This window comes from Pteropus alecto, unplaced genomic scaffold (genome assembly GCF_000325575.1).
Source record: "Pteropus alecto unplaced genomic scaffold, ASM32557v1 scaffold164, whole genome shotgun sequence".
In the NCBI taxonomy this organism is placed as follows: domain Eukaryota; kingdom Metazoa; phylum Chordata; class Mammalia; order Chiroptera; family Pteropodidae; genus Pteropus; species Pteropus alecto.
Window position 1 is genome coordinate 3,580,511 of NW_006439568.1, and position 24,051 is coordinate 3,604,561.

At 38.3% G+C, this 24,051-nt stretch overlaps 1 protein-coding gene and 1 long non-coding RNA gene across 4 annotated transcripts in view; one reads left to right on the plus strand and one right to left on the minus strand.

Annotated features, from left to right (window-relative positions):
- Positions 1-1,800: 1,800 nt before the first annotated feature.
- On the minus strand, positions 1,801-16,270 carry SQLE (squalene epoxidase). 3 transcript variants are annotated; one of them, XM_006916563.3, is made up of 12 exons: positions 16,052-16,270; positions 15,111-15,808; positions 11,978-12,230; positions 10,825-11,005; positions 9,660-9,756; positions 8,587-8,700; positions 8,332-8,503; positions 6,387-6,482; positions 5,087-5,229; positions 4,590-4,686; positions 3,059-3,146; positions 1,801-2,327 (listed from the first exon to the last, which is right to left on the minus strand). In XM_006916563.3, the coding sequence occupies exons 2-12, from the start codon at positions 15,399-15,401 to the stop codon at positions 2,129-2,131; spliced, it is 1,731 nt and encodes a 576-aa protein (XP_006916625.1). In that variant the 5' UTR covers positions 15,402-15,808; positions 16,052-16,270; the 3' UTR covers positions 1,801-2,128. The 3 variants fall into 3 exon arrangements, with proteins under 3 accessions (XP_006916625.1, XP_006916624.1, XP_006916623.1); XM_006916562.3 differs by having other exon boundaries at positions 15,111-15,564; positions 15,652-16,270; XM_006916561.3 differs by having other exon boundaries at positions 15,111-16,270.
- A 179-nt stretch (positions 16,271-16,449) lies between these two features.
- LOC112483563 overlaps positions 16,450-24,051 on the plus strand; it is a 119,997-nt gene continuing 112,395 nt past the window's right edge. Inside the window, exon 1 of the long non-coding RNA XR_003047664.1 lies at positions 16,450-16,614. This is a non-coding gene — a long non-coding RNA (uncharacterized LOC112483563). The remainder of the gene's footprint in view (positions 16,615-24,051) is intronic.

Here is a 24,051-nt window from a genome sequence, read left to right on the forward strand (position 1 = left end):
GAGATGAATCTGGTAGGTTCTGTGGACACACCCACTACAGGCTGGCAGGCACATGCTGATAGCCAGACTGGTAGCAAATGTAGTGACAGCACAGACCACGGAAGTTTCTTGGTGTCTGAGGTTCACCATCCTCCTCCTCCTCCGATCTCCGGGGTCCCCCATCATCCTTTCTGTGGGACTCCCTAACTCCAGCTGCGCTTGCCACCTTTTCCTTCCTTCCTCAGCAACCCAAGCCTGCCCCCTCCCCAGTCCCTGCACCAGGCTGCAGACCATAAGCCTACTCCCACTGCTTTTTTTTTTTTTTTTGGTAACAGCTTTATCATTAGGTTTTAACTCCCCCTCCCCAAATCCTGTCACTTCTGCATAAAAATTACCCTAAAAAGGGCACTGCCATCCTATTGTGGCAGCCGGAAAAGATCAATAAAGATGTTTTAGCCCTGACCCTGACTTTATAGCTATGTCCTCCTCTGGAGAGGAGAAAAACAAGTTAAAAAAAAAAAAACAAGAAAAAAAAAAAAACAGAACATCCAGGAACTGTGGTGTGAGCTTTGTTACGAGGCACAGTCTGAGTCCTGCTGAGTCCTGGTTCTGCCACCAGCTAAACTTTGTCCCAAACCAGCCTCCTGACATCAGCGGTGAAACCAGCGCCCCATGATTTCTTAAGCTCCTTTATCTTCTGATTTTATGACCAGTTATTTCTTTTGTCAGAATGCCTCAAATTCTAAAATACTAACAGAAAAAGGTGACCTTACAGGTTTTGATTTTTTTCACCACCATAGTAGAAAAGGTTTTAAAAGGCATCTAGTCAGCAGAGGGGAGCAGGAGCCTCACAGCCCCACCTGAGAGGCAGATTTTGAAGCCAGTTGTTGCCTGGCAAGTAAGGAGCTGTGTCACCCCCTGGGAGGCTGGTGTATGGGAAGCAGCTAGTAAGCCCAGTAGCCATCCAACCTCTACATCTCAAAAATGTGTTTTCCATTTGTAATTGACAGTAACTGTATGAAATGAGTTCTCTGGGAAAATGGCCTCCCAAAGCAAGCCGGCTGCTCAACAGGCCAGATCTAATAAGAAAGTGAGTTTTTAAACAGAAAATAGAACTTGGGGATAAATGAGAGGATATCTCATGAACCAAGAGAATGAAATTGTCCACCAGACCTTCTGCTTTAACACAAGGCAAAGTGATAGATATATGCAACTGATTGGACTAGTGATTCAGCCAGTGAAAAATTTTTTCGACTATAAAATTAAAAGTTAAAAAGGAGAAATTTTTATTATAAAAGCTTTACAAGTCATTTAACCTTAATTAGACTCTGAAGTCGTTAATAGTTCAGGTTATATTTTACTGTTCTGATTTCAGGGGTAGCAGTTTAGTGATATTTGGGGATTTACTGAAGTCTCATGAGTCCCTCTGAATGTCTATAATTTCTTCAAATAAACTGTAAACTCAGTAAGATCTAATTGATTTTAAGGCATTATGCCAGGTATTACAAATGCTTACTTATTCATTCACACTGTCTCTTGAAATAATCCTAGACTGGCTTGTTAATGTTACACGGTAGAATTTGCCAGCCCTTGGTTGCTTCCTGTAAGAAAGTGGTATTTTCAGAGAACTCAGAAAAGAACTTTATCAAAATGCCTCACTGGATGGATGAGGAAAATGAGGTCCAGAGACATTAAGGCAACTTTCCGAGCTTCGGAGTCATTTAACAGACAAGCGTCCCTGCATTCCACCTCCCACTGTGGTTTTCTTTTCCGTCGTCACGAAGCTGTGTGAGGAAGTCCACGACAAGAAACAGGAAGACATGAGGGTTCAGTTGCCATTTTATTTGTGTCCCACAATAACTAATCCCGAATATCAACTTCAAAAGAAAAACTGTTCTCAGTATTGGCACTATTCTATGGTAACAACATTTCTTTTAAATATTCTATCTTATTTGACTCTTCATTTTAAATCGCAAGTTAAAGTATATATTTACATGTTTATATACAAATTATTTCAGAAACAGATTATTCCCAATCTTGGTCCAAGAGTTTCTGCTTTAGGACTGGTACAGTACAATGCTGTGTAAATCTTCCAGCAGTGTCTAAGGACTTGGTGACTTCCGAATATTCATTCACAAGTGGTTCCCCTTTAAGCTGAATGAACAAAGTACTTTATTTCTGAGTAAATTAGGGGAAATAGCACAGAACATGCTTTGTACAATACAACACCACTACTGACAATGGCTCGGGGTTTCGTAATCCAAGGTTCCGATTTAAAGCAAAAATACGTGGCATAGACTGCAACAGCAAAAAAGTGTCTAATTAAAGTCACAGGGTTAGGAGACAGTCTGTAATAGAAAAAAAAAAAAAAATAGGTAAGACCCAGTAATTCAAATTTACTATAAAAAGTTTAATTATATATCATCTATAAGCTAAACATATTCTCCGTTTTGGAGGATTTTATAAGCTTGTGTCTACCTGCTAAGTTTGATGTCAGAACAAATTTTTAGAAAATATTTTTACAAGCAGCTAGCAGGTAACTCCTCTTAGTGTAGTTTACACCAGTTGTAGGTTCTGAGCTGTTTTCTTTCACGGATCTCGAGACCCAGTACGAAGTCCCCAAATGGCCCAGTCTGTTGGAGTCTAGGTTTTTCCAAACAGTACAGTACTGACATTCAGATGGATGAGAAGACTTAACGTTTGTACCGTCAAAATTATTACTGAGTTTCCTGAGTCCCCGATCACATTAATTTTTAAATATAAATTTCTCATCCATCCATGGCTCCCAAAGATCAGATCATATGGAGAAACACAAAGGCAAAAAAATTAGCTTCTATTTTAATCAAGGGTTTTAGCCTCATCTACAACCAACTTCTAATCAACACTATTTCCCAGAAGGAAAACACAGGACTAAATGTTGCCTTTTTCCATTTCTCTGGGCTTCCTTCCTATTTGGAGACTAACAGATAATAAAATGACAAAATACATAAGAAAGAAAGATTGGCAGTAATTCATAAACTGAACAATTCTAAAAAATATCTGTACAATCTGTTTCCTTTGCGTCATCAAAACAACTTACACAGAAAGCAGCCCGACAGGACCAGCAACACACACTCCGCCCAGTTTGAAATACAGAAAACAGGCTTTTCTTAGTTGCTGTAGAGAATCTAAGATAAAATTTTAAGGTTACTCTCAAACGAAATATTTGCACACTTAGGGTGCTAATGATATACATGAAAAAAAACTCTTTACTGATAAACTCATTAAATGATGTCAAATAGTTTATAAACTCTTTTTGTTATAAAATCACAATTCTGGAAACCAAATTCCCTGTCTAGATGCCCAACCCAAACCTTGGAGCAGTAAATTATCAAGTAAAAAGAACAGCTGTGAACAGTGAAAAATAATAATGCATAGATTTGTACACTTCTCAAAATAATTCTTTAACCCCTCACAACATAATCAACCAATACCTATTTTAATAGTTTAGAATCAATGTTCTTTCCAGATATGCTTAGATTGTTCTTTTACTACAGATAAAAAACGATGCGATAGGTAAATCTGTACTCCAATAAAGCTCCTTCCTCCTCTAATCTTTCGAAACTGTTTTTGTTGTTTGGTTGGCAGATTCCAATTCCTAATTTAAGAAACTCGAAAACTAAAAAGAGCTTAGAAAACTCATAACTTAGTTCTTTTTCTTATTTGCCCAACCAGCCATTTTAACTTCCTTGCCAATTCATAAAAAAAATTTGGCAAATCACAATTCATAAGTTGTTTTTTCTTTTAGTGAAAACGATGGTTATAGAGGCTACAGAAGGCAGTTTGTACTGTATCATCCTCTTTAATCAAATCACCAAACCAGATCACTAGGGCTTTAGCCAGGTCATAGAAATCGTTTTTGTAAATATCTGGAGTAATGGGATTTGAGTTATGGCTATTCTTAAAAACCTAAAGGTCTAGTTTCATTAACCTACCATGAACTGACTTGTACACAGCTGTAGTTGGGAGGCGGCACAGTCGCCTCCACTCTATGTCTAACGCTGCTGCTGCTGAGCCGTGCTTTCCTTAGGATGCAGACTGACCACCACCTCTCTACACTGAATACAGACGACCCAGAAGCAAAAGCATGGGAATATTTCAAATGAGCACAGATTTTACCAGGGGACAAAATGCAAACGTGATCTGAAGGTCATATTCATTTTATAAAATGCTACTATGAGAAGAAAATGACACTTGTTCGGGAAGAAGAAGATGAACAATCACATTGTCTTTTAACTCCTGACCAGAAAGGTCATCGCAATCTTATGCATTTGGAAATATGCATGATCTGTTTTGGACCACAGGGATTAAAAATAATGATACATTATAGAAGCACTGTGTTTAAGGTCACTTCTAAGAGAAGACAACAGCCTTGTCTAACACAGATACACAATGATTAGAAGCTAAAAATTTTGCTCAAGGATGGAGTTAAAAAGGACTACCAACTTGAGAGTCAACAAACTCAGGAAACATTTCTATTTCCGGCCTAATCACTAACTTTTTTGTAATTAAGTTCCGTTCCTGTGCTAAAAATCTGCAATTCAATATTTATTAAAAATATCTATACTTACCATCTGCTCCTGAAAATAATTCATAAAGAGCCTGAGCAAGAATATTCACAACAAAGGAATGAGACCTTTTTCTTGTCCAATAGAATGATTTTTTGGCCTAAAAAAAACAAAACTATATGGTAAGGAGAAAAAAAAGCACCAACTGATGTTTATAGTCCATGTACAAGTAGTTATGCCTTATGCTTACCATTTACCAAAAAAAAAAAATCTCCTGAGCAATGAGTTATGTGACCCTGAAGCTAAATTTAAAATCACTATAAGCAAAATGGTCCATGCAATCCAGTGTTACAAAATATTCAAATTCAGAAATTTAGAAATTCTATGACTGACAGGTTACAAGTCAGGTTCTTTAAGCTTGAGTAAGACTGCCTAAAAAACCATTGGTAGGAGTCAGGCTCTTACATACAGATCTCTCCATCAAAGCTCCAGTCCTCGTAGGCCTCACAAAAAAAATCTATTTTGAGACATTTTCATCAAAGAATAATTTAATACCTCACCTGCAAAATAGCTGCATCATCATAAAGGTCTGGGATAGACTTTAGCAATTTTCTCCATATTTTTATATCATTAAAAACAACACTCATTCCTCCTCCAGTAAGAGGATGCCTTATGTTATATGCATCTCCCAAAATCAGAACACCTATAAAGAGAGAACTCAGATTATGCTACCCAAGAAAAATGAAGACAGATGTCCACACAAAAACTTATACACAGATGTTCACAGAAGCATTGTTTATAATAATCAAAAAATGGAACAACTCAAATGTCTATCAACTGATGAATGGATAATCAAAATGTAATATAGTCACACGTGGAATATTATTTGGCTATAATAGCAAATGAGGCAAATAAAGAACTGATACATGCTACAACATGAACTTCAAAGGACCCAGTTACAAAGGTTCACATATTGTATGATTCTATGTATAAGAAATGTTCACAAGAGGCAAATCTATACATAAAAAATAGATTACTGGTTGCCTGGGGCTAGAGGTTGGGAGAAAATGAGGGGCTGCTAATGGGTACGAGTTTCTTTTTAAAGTGATAAAAATGTTTTAAACTTGATTGTAGTGATGGTTGCATATACCTGAGTATACTAAAAACTAATGAGTTGTGTACTTTAAATGGGTGAACTGTATGATTTGTGAGTTATCTCTGTAAAGCTATTATAAAAAAACCTTGTCAATGAATTTCATTGTCTATAGGATTAAAACTAAATGTTAAATAAATATCTTACCTTTCTACCACTCTCGTGTTATCTTATACTCTGGCCATAGGAAACTACTTGAGTTCAAAGTGTCACCATTTCTCAGCCTTCCAAGGTCACTGCAGATGTCATTCAGTCTATTTAGAAGTCCCTGTCTCACTGTCCACATAATGAACCCCTACTCATTCTCCATGCCCCAACTCCAGCTTTATTTCCTGAGCAGTATCTTCCCTATTCTCTTTCTAGTTCACAAGCTCCCCTCCCTCTTGTACACCCGCTTCATAGTGAATCTGCAGTACCATGAGTGGGTTTTTACTACAGCATTTATCAAAGGTGTTTCAAAATTATGTTTATATCCCTAACTAAAAAATTGCCTTCTCTAGATCAAGGACGATATTTAACTGTTATATCCCCAATGACTAGCAGTGATTTATATACGCCCATTATTAATAACTAAAGACACTGTAAAACTAATGTTGGTATTAGTAATGCATTAATCCAGCAATATAAATTTAATCATGTATATGTCATTTGGAATACTGAATGTGAATATTTGGAATACCCCTTACACAATAAGTTTAATAAAATACCTCGTTTATTTACTGGTGAAGAAGGAAGGAAGCTTGCTGGCATGGACCTCAAACGAGAATTCTGAGCAGCTTCTAGGAATGGTTCTTTCAAGTGATCTGCAATAAATCCCACCCCACCGAAGAAATGGTTTACTACATTTCAATTTCCAATTATCACATTTTCTTATCAAGTATAAACAAATACCTACTATACATCTGTTATGGTTGTTACACATGTCCCTTGTGATAAATCAAAAACTAATTATTTATTGACAAAATTATTTATTAAGCATCTAGTTATCCATGCTAAGGAAGGAATCTAAGAGAAAACCAATGTAAATAGACATACGTCTGAATGAATAAAAAACTAGATGAAGAGTGAAGGAAATTTGGATCACATGAGATAGGGAGAAAACCAACCACCTCTCTTCCAAATGTTAAATGACAACTGTCATATTTAACAATGTATTGTCATCACCATATTCTGGTAATACCAGATGAAATCTACTACCAATTCCCAAATAGCAGGAAGGTATGTACACTAGAAAAAGGATAACATGTAGAGAGCTCTACCTTTCTAAGCTTTAGTTTCTTCATCTATAAAATGAAATGGTTGGATTAGCTTATCCCTAAGGTACTTCCCAGTCTTAAAGTTTTGTGCTTCTACTTGCATAAAAAATTAACCTTCTTTTCATACAGTTCCCAGTGTAATCTGGAGATACAGATCTGGAGCAGAATGCCTATGTTGAAACCATTCTATTCCTGCAAGGAGCAGAATTTCAATAACCTCGTATTAATATAAATCTAGAAATCGTTTCCCCCCAGTATCTCAGAGTAGTCTGTTCCAATTAACCTCTGGATTGGAAAAAACAATCTACAGTAAAAGAAAAAAATGCTAAAAAAATGGGTAATTGACTATCCTTTTCCTAAATATGCATAATTCATTTTTCCATTTGAAAGCTTCAAAAATGGTTTAACTGCATGAAAATATACTAAAATGTTGAAAATGTCATTAAAAATATAAGTTGGTCCATGTAGAACTTCATTTCACTTTGTTAATATTCTGTTAGTAAACGGAATGCTTTCACTTTAAAAAAAAAATAACCTGAAAAAAACAACACTTAAACAAAATGTACTTACACCAAGCATAGTTTTCCATTACTATAACTGGCAAGCAGGGTTTCCATTTTACCTAGTCTTAACAATTTTTACATTTCTTTCTTATTCAGATCTTCCCATTCAAAAAAGAAAAAAAAACATAAAGTTTATGTTTTTACAAAGATGCCTGAAATCTCATTAAGACTTTCTGTGTTCAACTCAAAACTAACATGATCTCACAGGCTCCTTACAGCTCTCACGTGCTGAGGACAGGAAGGTATGAGCCAGACGGGCCTGGTCTCAGCCTTGGCTCTGCCATTCACTAATATAGAAGCAAAGTAACCTCTCTGAATCATGGTTCCCTCATCCGTAAAATGGGGATAGATAATGATAATGCCTATGTCACAGGGCAGTTGTATAGATTAAATGAAATTACGTTTATAAAACACCTCTTATATGGTAAACATTCAATAAACGGTAGCTACCATTACCACAAAACCAAGCATAAAAGTAATTCAGTATAAGAAATATTTCAAGAATTCAGACCTTAGATCGCTATCCACACTTTTAAAAATATTAAAATTTTGTCGATAATAATTATTCTGAAAACTGCTTTAATTATTGATATGAAAAAATATACTGAAACTTTTTTTTTTTAATTTGGAGATTTTTTTTCTATGTGCTAGTTTAAATAAATAATCCAGCGCCAGTGTATCTGATTGACTGGATGGATGCATTTTTCACCTGCCAATCTCATCTCTGGCCTATTTTAGACACAGCTTTAGTGAGAACTAGAGATAGAAAGGCTTTTAAGTGAGCTTTGCTTTCAAACTATAGATTACAATAGGAGTGAAATCCTATTTCTTACCAGGTAATTGTGGGTAAATTTTTTCAGTCATGTATTCTCTTAAATTTCTTGGCAGTTCTCCTCGAATGTCAACAAGTACTCGAGTTTCATTAGATGAAATCTGGTAGATGAGAACTGGACCTGAATTAGCTAAAACAAGTTCAGCATGATTTGCTTTAAACTGTGGTGCATTCTAGAAAAAAATAAAATAAAATATTTTAATAATTTCCAAATTTCAAGTTGCTTTTTATTTTTCTACAATTAGTCCTACAGTACCTTCATAAGCAAGCCAACAAAATGAGATGGAACAGAAACTTTATCAGAGATGAGATTTTTCCTGAACTTGGAAAAAAGTCCATCTGCAACAACAGTCAATGGAGCACGGAGTTCCTACAACAAAGATAAAGAATACTCAGCTAAATGGTTAGAAATACACAGTAAAAGGACCATCCTTTTAAAATGTGCATGAATGGATTTAAATATACTGGCACATAACATTAAAGAGAGTATTTGAAGATAACGCTATCGAAAAAGCTGTTACGTGGGTTTAAGTTCACACATGACCAATCTTTGGAGCACATCCTCTGAGTCCCTGAGATCACCTTCCTTCGAGGCTCAACCACCCAAATCATCTGGGATTAAGCTACATTTTGATAAAAATCGGGGAAAAGAACTACAAAGCAAGCATGGCTCATAGAATACTGAAACTCATCACGAATTCAAAGGACTCATCCGATGCTTTCATTCTAGAGCTAACTTCACAAAGTGCTTTAAATCAGTGGTTAGGGCTTAGAAGAATTTTTATACACATGGATGTATGTACATATTTACATTACCTTGCACTCGTCCTCATTTGAGTACAATTTCTAGGAGGTGGTGACCCTACAGAACAGCCCAGATGAATCAACAGATTCGCCTTTGACTAGACCACATGAGCAACCAGCTATTGGGAACTATTGTATTCTGCTATTTCCCCAGAGAGTCTCTTATATTTGCCTTTCTGATTTAAATAGTTCTTTATTTTATCCTAATCAACTCTTTATGTTGAATCCTTCCTTTTTTCACCTTCTAGTTCCCCTCTGCTTCTCCACGAGTTTATATTTATTTCAGTTTTTAATACTGTTAATACAGTGGTGTTTGTTTACAAAGTTATAACTATAGCATTCCGAAGTGCTCTAAAGAGCGATGTGTTACAATCAGAAATCTATCTTATTCTTTCTAGCACAGAGCTTAGAAAGAACTCAGTCCATTTGCTGGATAATAATTTGGTGAGCCTACTTTTTTAAAGGAGTAGGAGAAAAAGAAAGGGGAAAATCTCTTAGGAAAAGCTAACATTTGACATGTCTCACCTTGATGTCTCCAGTTTCTCTGTCCCTGTACTGAACTCCAACCACAGCATCATCTTCTTCTAGTAACTGCAGCACAATGCCCTCGATAAACTTTGTACTAAAAGATAAACAAAGAAATTCTATAGCACTCTTGAGCAATTTAGATAAGGAATCATAAGTTCCTTATCCCTTATCTCCAGTTTACCCACATAAACAGAACATGCATGTAGGTGCACGCACATATACAGAAAAGGGTCTGGAATGACAAAGAGCAAAAACACTTAAAGGTTTTAGAATTGTGTGTGGTTTTTATTTTCCAATTTCTTAAAATTGAATATATATTACTAATTTAATGACTTAAAAAGTATTTTTAAATGTAACAAAATTTTATCTTAATTCATTAAAAAAATACATGCAGAAAAACTTTACATACCCATACCAATTCATACTTAGATGGGTAAACAGAATTAAAGTTTATCTGCCAAATTATTCAGAGTAATTACTTCTAGTCAGAAGGATAATGAGTAATTTTTAGAATCTTCTTTATATTTTGGGAGCATTTTTCCATTTTTCTACAATAAACATTATTCTATGTCCATAAATATCAAATCCTTTCAGTCCTAAGGATAAGTCCACTTCTTCACTTGCTTTGTCAACACTTAAGCCTACGCCAATGACATAAGGGTTCTCATATTTAAAACTTCCTCAATTATAGTATTTAAGGACTAGAGGCAAATACTAATTAATACTTAAGAGAAGCCAGTCCTGTTAGACTAGGTCTTTCATAAGAATGTAACAGGAATTTCCCCTTGAAAGCCTCCGTCCTGACTTTTAAAAGGCAGTATCGTAGCCACAAACCCATCTCCCAAATGGGCATGCATGGGACTTACACCCTAGTTATAACAACTATGTCTTCTAAATTCCAACCACATAAAAATCACACAATTTAGTCAAAAAAAAAATTCTCAATAGTTCCATACCATTCCAATAAAAATTCTCTATATGTTTTCAACAAAGGTACTGAAAAGATCTAACGCTCTTCTAACTTATGGTTTATTTTAGTATAAGACCTATGGTCTAGCTCACACCCAAACACTTATGAAAATTTATAAAATAGTATTTGCACAAAGGCCACGTTTAAATGTGTTCATTCTTTAACATCATATATTTGAAGCTGTAGCCTTACTTGGGCTCTGCCATGGCTGCTTTCCGGAGACTCATGATGAACTTTCCATGATGGAAAGCCCTCCCATTCTGCACTTGATTGTTTTCTAATAGAGGGTAAGGAATATGAACAGTTGATTTGCTTTCCTGATCATGAAGCATGTAGCCATCTACATCCTGGGCACCAATATCTTCCACTGTATCTGCAAAACAATTCAGTTCAAAAGTAAATCAATTTTGTTGATATGCCCAGAGTTACACTAGGCACCAAGAGGACGTGGAGGCATGGAAAGAGTCTCTGTCTTCAAAACGCTATGATACCATGTGGAGAAAAATATTAAGACCCCAATAATAATGGACAGGAAGTATATGGATGATTCACATTAAACCATATAGAAACATTGAACAAATCAAGGAAAACGTTCAAAACTGGATTTAAGAAAGAGTCAACAAAATAAAATTAAAACAGTAAGACAGCAAATCCATCAAAACTGCTGGTGAGAATGAATACAACTGATAAATTCATATATTATTTGTCAGGCTATAAACTAATAACATTTTAGAAAGTAACTAAAACAATAATTACCAAGAACCACAAAGAAGTAAGCATCCTTTGATCTAATAATCTTAGTCTTGGAAATTCAACTAAGAAATTCACCCTAAAGATATAATTTTTGAGTTTTAATAAATTTTAAAGTTATACACAAGAATAGGTTCACTATAGTGTTATCTCTAATAAAGAAACACTGAAAATAACCTAAGTATTAATCTAAGTTAGAAAGGTAAAGTATATTATGAAGTATCGAGAAAATGCTTTGCATAGGCTTACAATTATAATGAAAAAATGGTTAACAGTAGTAGAAATATGTTTACATTAAGTGAAAAAGTTGACTTTAGCAGGTGTATTGTCCCATACTATGTTTCAATACATTAAAATATAATGTATTAAGATAAAGTACATTAAAATAATTTCATTTCTAATGAAAGAAAAACTTAGCACATGCCTATGCTAAGATCAAACTAAAATCGTTTCCTGCTATACTTTTTAATTGCACTTAAAAGTAGCTTTGTTGGATGAAAATAAAATGGAATACCTTTTTACCAGTGACAGGACAGTCTAAAGTGAACAGTACTTGTTTATACCACATAACTCCTAAAACTCAATATGAACCTACCTTCAAGACCAAGGTCTTTAAGGACACAAACACCACCTGGCTGCAGAAATTCTCCAACTATCCTGTCAGGCTCTTTTAACTCTCTCTCAATTACTGTCACCTTTCTTCCATCTCTGGAGAGCACCGCTGCCAAAGCAGAGCCAAGTACACCAGATCCCACAATGATAACTTCTGGATCATTTTGAGAAGATATCGATGTAGAGGCAGCTGCTTCTATTAAGGTGGTTTCTGAAATACCGGTTCCTTTTTCGCACTATTTAAAAAAAAAAGTGAATTATGTATCCACATTTGTCATCCTTAAATCATACTACTGCTAAAGACACACTGGACTTTCGCATCTTGGAAAAAAACTACACCCTAAACATTATCGAACCAAATAAACCACCGTTTTTAAATCTAAATTATAAAAACCAATGATATCAAAATGTTGATAAATAAAAATGTATAATAATATCCCAATAAAATGAAATGTATATTCCTTTTCCAAGTATGGTATTTAGAAAATGCTGTGATACAAACATATTTCAAAATCCACACCAGGCCAAAGATAAAAAGGGTGTATAAGGGGCTTCAAAGACTCACTATAGGGAAAATTCTATCATTAACTACTCAATTCTTCAAATATCTACTGAACATTTACCAGATGCAAATCACATACAACTTCTGACTTCATGTTGCAAACTATTCAGCATCTTTATTTTCTCCATGTAGATCATCTGGAAAATCTAAATCTAAAATCATTTTTACATAACAAAAAGATCATCAAATTCTGGCTTCTCATCTGCTAGTTGAGAATCATTTAACTCAACAAAATTCCAAAAGAACAAAATAATTCATTCTGTCCCTTGGGACTTGACCTGTTCATAATGTTAGTCCCTAACATATAAAAACATTTATAATTTACCCCTTTCCTTTCCTCCAATCTGATACTCTACGAGAGCCCGGCCGATGATGTCTAGTTGGTCCTCCGAATAAGGACAAACATTAAGCCTTTCGCTAATTGGGCTTACAATAAAAATTGTAACTTTAATCATAAGATGAAAAAGTCCTGTTTTGAGAGATTTATGCCCACTGAGAATAACAGTGACTGTTTTGGGTTTTTTGGAATGAGCAATTCACTGCCATAATCAGTATTTTTTTTGAGGGGTGGGACGTGTATATTCACAAATATGAATACATTTCAGATACAGAAGTGCAAAGAACCATCTTCCTTGAGTTCTCTGACCTTAATGATTAAGACTAAATACCGTTTTGAAGTGGTTTTAAATAAAAGATCTCGAGAAAAAAAAATGGGAGATAAATCCTAAAATCCTTTAGAATTTTAATTCTCTGTGATTCTAATATTTACTCAGCTTTCCTTTATTTCCATAATAGACTTGTCCTTTCCATTTTTTATAATTTCTCTTAGAGAAATCATCTTTTCGTCCTTCACCAAGAGAAGACAATAGTCTTTCTTCCTATCAGTACAGATTTCTTAACGGCCAGAATAACTGACTGTATTTAAATTATTATTTTGAGAACAAGATAAGCTTTTGTCATCTTAGCCATGTTTTATTAGTTTTTGTTCTGAAGTTTTCCCTGTGAAACGCATACATACCATCTTGGAAAGGGAACTCTGGAGGAAATCAAGTCTTTCAGAGCCTGGCCAGGAGACAAAGCACTAATGGAAACTTAGTACTCCATTCAGTCTAACAACTTGCTACTTTATGAGAAATGGGCAGAAAGCCTGAGACCTTCACAAGTGGAACCAACACTGACTGTTTGCCAACCCAATGCACCCCAAGATCTGTCCACATAGCATGATGGACTGGTCAGTGCTCAGTGACCCTGAAGAAAGTTATCTCAGACAACTCCAGCCCACACCTACCATAACAGTGAACTTAGGCAGCACTACTCAAAAGGCTCCTGACAGAGCCTACCTTTAGACTAACACTAATAGCTACTATTTATTACACAGTTAGGGATCAGGCATTTTGCAAACATTCATTTAATTCCCTGACTACCAAGCAAGGCTGCTGCCATCTCCCGGAACAAAAGGGATAACTGATTCTTAAAGAAACTAAGCAACTGGCCAAAGGCCTCACATCCAAAAGTGGTGGAGCAAAACTTCTATCAAGTCCCTTCTGTAAACCTTGCTAATGTGTACTTTGGACAGAGTAAAATGATGTTGACTCGGAACCCTGAAAGAGTACATTACTTTGGAGGCCACTCACCCCAACTCCAAGTCACCATCGACCCTCACTTGGTCTACTGCTGGAGTCTCTTCCCTCATAGCCTTGCTTCCATTCTTGTCCCCCTACAATCTATGTGCCAAACAGCAATTAGAATGTTCTTTTTAAAAAGTAAAAAGCGAATATTGTTACTCCCATGCTTAAAACCCTCCAGTGCACTTAGGAAAAAGTCTAAATACCCATGGCCAAAAGGCCCCTTAATGTTGCGGCCTCCATAGCCTCTCCTCTCGCATCTCATACCACTGTCCTCTGCTGTTTTTGCAAGGATCATAATAGCTTCACATGTATTTGAAGACCCAGCCTTTGGGTACATGAATGCACTGTAGACATGTACTCAAATTATTCACCTGACCAGGACACCACTCCATTGATTTACTCCAGGCTCCACTGATGTGGGTAGAGGAGGGCGTTTTGCCCCTGGTTTTAAAATGCTGAGCATTTTTACTCCACCAGTTTTTCAAATTGCTCTGTCACTTTCCCCAGCCAGCTGATACTTCCAGATAGGGGACTTATCAGCAGCAGGTTTCTTTCATCCCAGGTACACATACCGTCCTTTGTACCTGGGATTTAAATGACGTTTATTTTTTTTCCCAACACAGAAAATGACTGTCCTCCTTCAAAATGAAATTCTAACATTTCATTTCCCCTTTCATAATCAAATCACTATTCATAATCAAATAAAGTTCATTTAGCCATGGTTCAGCGAAGGCTAATGTTTTCAAATCATTCCTAAGAGTGTCAAGAACAGTCAAAATCTTTTTAAAAACCCAACCAAATGAGAATCCAAACACCAGAGTATCTAAGCTGCTGCCTTTTGTCCTTGAAAGAGTTACATTTGAATGACCCCAATCCTAAATTTAAAATAAGACATTCATCATTTGCCCACTTTGAATTCAACCTACCTTCCTAGAGCCGAGCTGCTCCTTATTTTCTGTTCCCGTGGGGGATTTGGCCCAGAAGAAGCCAATGAAAGGCAAAGCTGACAGAATATCCAAGAAGACTGCGAACTGGGATCCACTCTGCTGGCGTCCCGGGAGGGCCCCGCTTCGGTAGCGACAGCGGTAGGAGAGTACCAGGCCCAGCGAAAGAAAGACCAGCACGCATAACAAGAGCTCCTTGTTGGCCAAAGTGATTAAGTCCCCGCTTTTCTTATAAAAATAGGTGAAAGTGGCAAGGCCAAGAAAAGTCCACATGGTTCAAGGCCTCCTTTGGTAGCACCGGTTGATGCTGAGATCTTGTTTTCCTTGTAGGGTTTTGGTGATCGAAGGTTCTCCCCAAAATGTGTTCCCAAAAGAGACACGGGGAACCGGCCCAACTTCTCGTAAACACCGTCACAGGATTACAATTCAAGTCAGACTTAGAAAATCATAAAAAAAGTTAGTATAAAAGTATCTGAAAGGGAGGAGGTTGTACGGGACTTAGAAAGTAGTATTTAAAAATCACCTGTTCCAACAGTTAGACTCTCCTCTTTCAGGCAATCCATTTCTTCCACTTTTTTTTTAGATGGGTTTTTCCTGGGCGCTGTCGCGGGCGATATTTTTAATTCTGATGTTGGCTCGTCGTGCTGTAAAACTGTTCTCTCTCACCAGCATCAGGTGTCCTCGGAGGAGAGAATGAGGTGGGGGGAGGGGAATCAAAGAAATATCTTGACTCTGCGACAAATGCCGCCTCTCCTCTTAAGATAGCGCTGCCGGGGCAAGCGCAGAGTCAGATTCCTCTCCCGGAGGGACAGCCAGGTGCGCAGACCACGGTCAAGGGGGAAACTGCCGAGCTGCCTTCTCCCCTCCAAAGAAGGACTTGGTTTCAAGGCTGCAGCTCAAGGACAGGGAAGCGCATCCCCTACCTCGAGAAGTTCTCCTTGGCAGCGGATCCCGTTTTGCCAGCCTCCGAACCTTCCGGTCCGCGACCTCTTTTCCCCGCGGTGGACGGAGGTCTCCAGTGAGCTCCCCCAGAGGGCGGTGGCGGCGGCTCCCTACGGCGTCTCCAGCAGCATCGCCTGCGCGGCGTTTCCGTAGTAACCAGAGTAACCGCCGCGCTCCCTTCACTAGTCTCGGGGCACCACGCACCTCAAAGCTGGAAGCTCTCAGCCCACGCTAGGTACCAGGGGGCGTGGCTACCGGGAGCGAGCCCGCCCCGCCCTGCACGTCCTACGCTTAGGCCCGCCCACACCCGCCACCAGCCAATGAAGGCGCGCACGCGCGGTAGGCCGAGATGGCGCTATGTCACGTTTGACCAATCGCGGGCGGCGCGGCCCTCGAGGTGACGCCAAGAGAGGCGCTAGGGCGATTTTACGTTGTGTGGGGTGGGGCTGTGGGGATGGAGCTCGCCACTCGGTGGGCGGTTCCGAAGACTTGGACCCGCTCCGGAGGAGGTGGGGCTGGTTGGGGCTGTGCTCTGGGTACCACGGTGAGTTTACGTGACGCAGCGCCGGCCGCTGGGGTCCTACCCCGGGAGAGGCGGAGTTGGTTCCGAGGAATCCCTGCCGGGACTCTCCCGCCGGATGTTGGAATGTTTCTATTCATTGCTTGAGCTTTAATTGAGCACTTACTACGTAGCGCCAAGGGGTCACGTGGAGATGAATCGGATACAATCATTGTCTCGTGCCTAGTGTCTGTCAGCGGTAGAAAATGCTACTGGTGTGTGGAGGACGTGACTTTTGAGCGGAAGCTGGAAGGACGAGTAGGCAGGCATTTGCCAGAAGCCAGGAGGAGGAAATGCTAGGTGTTCCCTTCCGTAACCCAAAGTTGTCAGGCAGCTGTGCACTTTGTTTCTGTGCTCAGGCTAAAGACGCTGATGAGCCTAGGCCCTAGTCTCTCACGGTCAAAAACGTGAGGATTGTATGAGGGTGTTTTGTTCAGGGTAAATTATGCTCAGAGATTGAGATTGTTTTTTTCCAGATACTTAACACAGGTTCACTGTGGGAATTATAATTTATCATAGCAATATTTCACAAGCCAGTAGCATATAAGATGTTTCTTAATAAGCTGATAAATAACACTACAAACCAATGATAGATTACACTATTGTTCCAGGCAAAGGGGAGATGAAAGAAATAGCTTGTAAATTTAGTGAGGTATAACTTTTCTACAAGTTGGTTCTCCACAGAGTCAGTCCTTCCAACTAAAAGCTGAGTATCAGCTGCCAGGTTAGGTCACTAATTGCTGGGGCACATAGCTAGCAGATATTTGCACCGGTGTTGGCAGGCAAAATAGGCTGCGCCTAAAGTTATTCTTCCAGGGACCTGTACAGGGTATGTACCACTGTCTAAGAGGAGTGACCTCACTAAGACAGGAACAGATGTCCCTTCTCTTCCTGATGCGGCTACGTGATTTAATGCTACTGCCGCTGCCAACCAAGGGCAGCCTGATCACAGCCGAAGTGTCTCAAGATCTTTGGAGAGCTAGGTAGTGAGATCAGCGAAGAGTAGCTTTGCCCAGACCCCACACTCTCAATAAGTCCTCATAAATTTTTGGTATTTAAAGTTTAAATGTCTATCACGTTTGGAGTATCTGAGTGGCCCAGTGTAATCATGAGGGTCCTTATAAGTGGAAGAAGATGCTGGAAAGCTTGACAGGGTGGGAGTCCAAAGAGGGACCCTGAACCTGGAGCTCAGATGACCAGGTTCTTGCCTTAAGCCAAGAGAAAGAATTCAAGAATCAACAAACAGCAAGCAAGAAAGCACAAGTTTTATTAAAGTGAAAGTACACCTTTAAGAGAAAAGTGCAGGCAACCCGGAGAGTCTGGCTTTTTTGTTGTTGTTGTGAGTAGGATGTGTCAAAGCTATCCAGCCTGCCTCCTGATCTTGGCTTATCTTCCAGGCCACCTAGAGGAGAGGAGGTGACCTTGGGGAATTTAAACATGAATTGTGTCCAAGACAATTCTAAAGAGCAAAACAAGAGTCTGAGTGGCAGATGGCTTTTATTATAAAATATCGAAACCTCCCTAGTATGCACTGAGACCTAAGACCAGTACCTTTATTCACTCTATTGCTTATACCTGGACTGCCTACTGTAAACACTATGCCTTATGTACAAATCTTTTCTGCTATTTGGAGCACAGTTGAATTGTCACTCCTTCCACCAAGTCTCCTTTGATACTCACGAAATCACGTAATAGTTTATTCATACATTTTTGTCCCAGTCTCTGACTATACACTTACGGTTAAGTCTTATCATCCCACTAGTCCCTGTGTTTCTTGAGAGAAAGATCTCTGTCTGATAAATCACAATCACCTATAGCTCCTATCTCAATGCCTTGCACTTAATTATCTTCCATACAAATGTATGTAATGAATGAATGATGACAACAATGTAGTAGGAAGACCAGGTGACTAGAATCTGGAGACCTAAATTCTGGCTGCCACTAACCAGCTTTGTGTCCTTGGACATGTCAAAAGCCAGTCACCCTCTGGGGAGGAGATGGCATGTCTTCATGAAATCTAAACTTCCTTGCAATCCCATACTAGACACTTTGCTGAGTTTAAGGAAGTATGGCAACTGTTATCATTTTTCACCCCAAATATTACATTTTATCTGCTAATAATTATGTGTCCGAACACTTTCATGGACATTGTATGACCTTGTTTTTAAAAATAACAAAACTGAAACTTAAAGTAATTAAGTGGCTGTGCCAAATCACAGCTTAGAAGTGATGAAATCCAAAGTTAAATTCCTGGTCTCCAAATCCTGTGTTCTCCAATCTTCTTAATTATCAATAATCGCTTTAGTTTGTCTCCATCATGAAACCAAAATTTGGTTCTTTCCCCAACAACATTCCTCACTGGTATCAACGAATTTAGTTGTTTGAAATATAGGTCAAATTTAAAAGGGCTCAAGAAAATTTTGGGTGTGGAAAGTAATTTTCCTGAAGATAACTCTTCAATAAACTGCTTGTTATCTGTGAGTTTCCATATTGCTAAAATTATAGAAGGCCTAAGCCACTGACTCTTCCATATCACCAGGATGATTATTTCTTGATTACCTTGTACTTGAGATTATTATAAGATTTTTTTCTTATTAAGTAGGCAATTGGTTAATCTTTGAAAATGACTTTCTTCATGTCTACAGTCAGATCCACTTCCAAATTTGGGGCAAAAAGAGCATTTGTGCTACCTTGCATAGGACAAACTCTGAATTCCTGTACGTTCTGAACTGAACTTAAATGCTACATAACCATCTCTTAAGGATGTTTGAATCTTGGCATGGCTCCACTTATTCAAAAACAAAAATTGGTCCTGAGGCAAAGGCAATGAAATGGAACACAAAAACAGTCGCTTACCTATAAAAAGTAATAAACTGTAGAGCAGCGGTCCCCAGCTTGACACCAGAGACAGTGCTCCTATGAGAATGTGATGCCTACTGATTTGAGGTGGAGCTGAGGTGGTGATGCTAGCGCTGGGGAGCGGCTGCAAATCCAGATGAGCTTCGCTTGCTTGCCAGCCACTCACCTTCTGCTGTGCAGCCTGGTTCTAAACAGGTGGCAGACTAGTGGAGGTCTTCAGCCCAAGAGTCAGGGACCCCTGCTATAGAGTATGACCAGGGGAAATACTTCCTAATCATGATAACAGCTAACACATGGTACAGACAGCATTCTAAATGCTTTTCTTTTTATATTAGCTTCCCTCCCCCCCCCACCATAACTCCAGGATGAAACTGTTGCTATTTTTAGCCCAGTCTTTACAGCTAAGGAAGCTAATGTACAGAGAAGTGCTCACAGCCACTAATTAGCACAGCTTGAATCTAAGCCTAGGGAATCTGGCTCAGGAATCTAGGCATGTTTAACTAGAATGTGGTTTTTTTCTCCCCAAAGATCTAGTCACTTTAAAACAAACAAAATGTACATTTGAACTTTTCATTCTGTTACTTAAACACCTCCATTGTCTCTGGTAATCTAATTGGCAGGCCAGGCCTAGACATGGGCCTTACCAAGTGCCATTCTCAGTGCAAGAAAAAACTTTGCCCTCCCTTCAACTATCCAATTCTTTAAGACCCAGATTATCCCTTTCTCTTCAGGTTTTCTTAACTCCACCACTTTATCAAAGCAGTCACCAACTTGCGTTATAATTATCAACTTACAAGAGAGTCAACTTTTCGAGAGAGTCAACTCCTTAAGGCAAGGACCATGTCTTATTCACAGATTGTATACTCTACACTTGGTATGTGGCAAGCATTTTTCAATGTATTGAGTATGACCTTTTCTTTCTTCATTTTATACCCCCTCTGCCCTCTTTTGGGTACCAAACTGAGCAACTCCTTTTTCACTAATAATTTTTATTTGTAACACATTAGAAGCATGTTAGATCACCACCCTCAAAACTTTCTTGCTCACTTTGTCCAAAAAAGACTTCATGGCAGTCACTTAGTTGTTCTACAGCCCCTCAGTACTTACACAATCTTTTGCCATTTCCCGATTGCAAGTGATGGAGCCAATTACATTAATTTGGAATTTTGTTTTCATTTTCTTTTTCTCTTTGGCTACTGCTCATAAAGCCACAATTAGAATATATGTCAGTGCAATTCAGTGTGATAAATGTGTGTCAGGTGTGTGCCACGTGTCACACACTGTGCTGGTGTTAGCAGTAAAGCAGTAAACAGAGCAGACGCAGTCTTTGTCATTCAGGAGTTTAGAGTTTAATGGAGAAGACAGAACCAAATAGGTAATTAAAGATGTCACATAGGTCCAAAAAAGAACAAATATATGTTGCTTTGGAGGGTAAGATATAAACTAATCAGGGTCAAGGAAGGCCTACCTTGGAAGTTACTTAGAAGCTGAGATTTGAAGAATCAGTAGGAGTAACCAGGTATAACCTCTCTCAGTGGCAATGACGACACCTTACATTTCTTTTCCCCTTTCCCACTGTGTGCGTGTGTGTTTTTTCCCCTCAGTAAAACACTAATGCCTGCAATTGACAATACAAGTTTTATACTGGATTGTTGATGGCAGCAGGATGAGAAAGATGAAGATTCTATTCTTCTGAGCAATCTAACTTGCCATCTTCATAAGCCTCCATTCTTTTTCCTCCATATCAATTTTAGAAACAAAGAGAAACTCATCCATTTGCCAAACCTGAATTTACCTTACTCTCCTAGCTCTGGAGTGCATTCCATTTTCTGAATCAGGTAGCAGTAGGCATTGAACTAACCTAGCCAACCCTTTTCTCAATCATTCTTCCTCTTAGTACTTCCAGGTTTTGGGTCTTATATCACTTCCATAGTTTTCAGAACAGGTTCTTGTGTGACATTTACTGGAATTGAGCCCAGGGCTGCACAAGAGAAAGTCCCAGTACTTAAAATGATTCACCCCAAAGTAACTCTTAGTTAAGAAGAAAAAAGGAAAGAAAGAAAGAGAGAAGGAGGGAAGGAAGGAAGGAAGGAAGGAAGGAAGGAAGGAAGGAAGGAAGGAAGGAAGGAAGGAAGGAAAGAATAGAAAGAAAAGAAAGAAAGAAGGAGGAAAGAAAGAAAAGAAAGAGGAAGAAAGAAAAGAGAAAAGAAAAACGAAGAGAAGGAAGGAAAGAAGGAAGGAAGCCTTGACCTTGAATTATGTTCTCCCCAACCCCCTCCAAAGGGTGTTTTAAAAAATTAGTTTATTAGGGTAATTTAAATTGATAAATATTTCTGGAAAGTGATTAGATAATATGCATTTCAAATTTTTATGAACTTTGACTCAATAATCTCATTTCTAGGAATTCACTCTATGGAAATAATTAGAGATGAGGTATACATTAAGATTTGTATACCAACACAGAGCAAAAAAGCAAAACCAAACAATTACAGCCACGATACCAAAACAAAACAACAACCCAAATTGACCTGTTCACAGTAGTGTTATTTTTAACAATGAATAACTAGAAACAATATGAATTTAATTATTCAACATGAGAATAATTAAATCTTTATGGTACATCAGTCAATGCAATATTATAAAGCCATTAAAAACCTCATAATAATTTAAACAAGGAAAATGACAAATGATGTAAGATTAGGAAAAAAGACAATAATATATATATATAATATAGAGAGATGCAATAGATTAGAAAAGAAGTTATTGAGAAAGTATCTAGAACTTTAATGGTGAGTCATCTTGGGAGAAAATGATTATAGATCATTTTTATTTTGATCTTTATACTTTTACATATTTTCTACTTTATATATCTTTGTATATTTTAGCGAATGTTACTTTAGTGATTAGAAAGTAAGCTATTCTAAGGGGAAAAATCTTTAACCTGTGTTTGTCAGTCTAATCAACTAGTATTTTCTTTAATCTGGCCATTTGACTTAGTATGGCTTCCACTTCATCCCTCATTGTGTCAAATCCTGGGGTATTGACTGATTTCACCAGTCAAGCAATATTAAACCAGAAACCTGTCTGTCTTAGTACCCACAAGCTACCTCTACTTGTAAGCGGCTATATACCCATGATGTCGTGATTGCCAGGCATCCTGTTGTCATCTGTATCTTTTATAACCAAGCATTTGCACCATCTATATTCTTGACTTCATTCCTACTTCACTAGGAGGGAGGAAGAGGGTAGAAAATAAAGGGTAGAAAAAAGACAAAGTTTGGGTTAGAATATGGACAAGGCAGAAGAGGTTAAGGCCAGAGAGAGGTCAAAGAAGAAACGTGAAAGAGATCAGGGAGTGAACAGGATAATTTTCCAACAGAAAAGGCAGCAGCTGCCCAAATACCATATTATAATAATGATGTGCTGTGTTATTAGCCTCACATTCCTAGTCATGCCCCTTCAGGTTCATGGGATAAACAATAACAAAAGGATTGCACCATTTCAGTGGTCCCTCAGGATACCTGGGTCTCTGAGGCTACCTCATAGATGATCCAAAGACCCATGATGGTCTACAGCCACTTTAGTAAGGTAATAAGAACTAACATTGAGTGATTACTAGGTACCAGCATTGCTAAGCACATTATCTCAGTGATCCTTACGACAAACCTATGAGCTAGATGTTTTGTTTTTTTTTATTTTAGAAACCTAGAAATAATCATTTCAAGAAATGATTAAACATTTCTGTGTCTAGAGCCTTTTCTTGGTAACCTTATGAGTAAATGAGAGTGGACAGGGAAGGAAAACAGTATTTCCTTAACACCTACGACGTGCCAGGTACCTCACCTCATTCACTGCTTACCAAATCTTACAAGGTAAGTACAGAGTACAAAGCTAGTAAGTGATGGAAACATAAATTTGAAACAGGTTTTGAATGTCTTAAACAGTCTGAATCAAAAACAAAAAACAAAAAACCCCAGGGTCTTACCTTCATAGGATTCTGAACAATTGAGATGTTTTAAGGGTCCAGTAGGGTTACTGCGAGGATAGACCCAGCCTCCTAGGGCAGTCATTTTCACTTCCAAGCCAGCCCAGCCTCTGTGGACTGGACAAGTAATGGTGTTAAAGGGACCTAGGGGGATGCTGTGACTATACAGCCTAATCCAGTAGACTTTATCCATTGGCGAATACCCCTCAACCAAGACCAAAAAATACTTCCCATTTGAGGCTTTGTGTCACGCTTTGGGATTACAAAAATGGAATCCATTCTCTATACTCAAGGAGTTGACAGTCTAGTAGGAACGCATGTCCTGGAAGGGCACGTACTCTTGGACATTAGCATAAAACATAAGCACGTGACACCCATTCGGTATCGGGTACCACTGTGTGCAAAGCAATGTGTCGAACTTCATACTTGTATTACACAGTACAAACCTAACTCACTTTAATCTATAGTTATCTCTAGCTCCTTGCATTACCAAATTACTACATTTGAAGGAGAGTTCAGCGTAATAAGTATAGTTTGAGGGTTGGCAAAAATAGTCATCTGAAAAGCGGCCTTTCCCT

Bases quoted from the DNA above. Each gene is read 5' to 3' on its own strand.
- SQLE (XM_006916563.3), bottom strand. From the start codon at position 15,401: ATGTGGACTTTTCTTGGCCTTGCCACTTTCACCTATTTTTATAAGAAA. The intron at 6,483-8,331 runs GTAAGAAATAGG...GATTTATTGCAG, and splicing joins AATTTACCCACAATTACCTG to ATCACTTGAAAGAACCATTC. The intron at 3,147-4,589 runs GTAAGTATAGAT...ATTTTATCTTAG, and splicing joins ATTATTTTCAGGAGCAGATG to ATTCTCTACAGCAACTAAGA.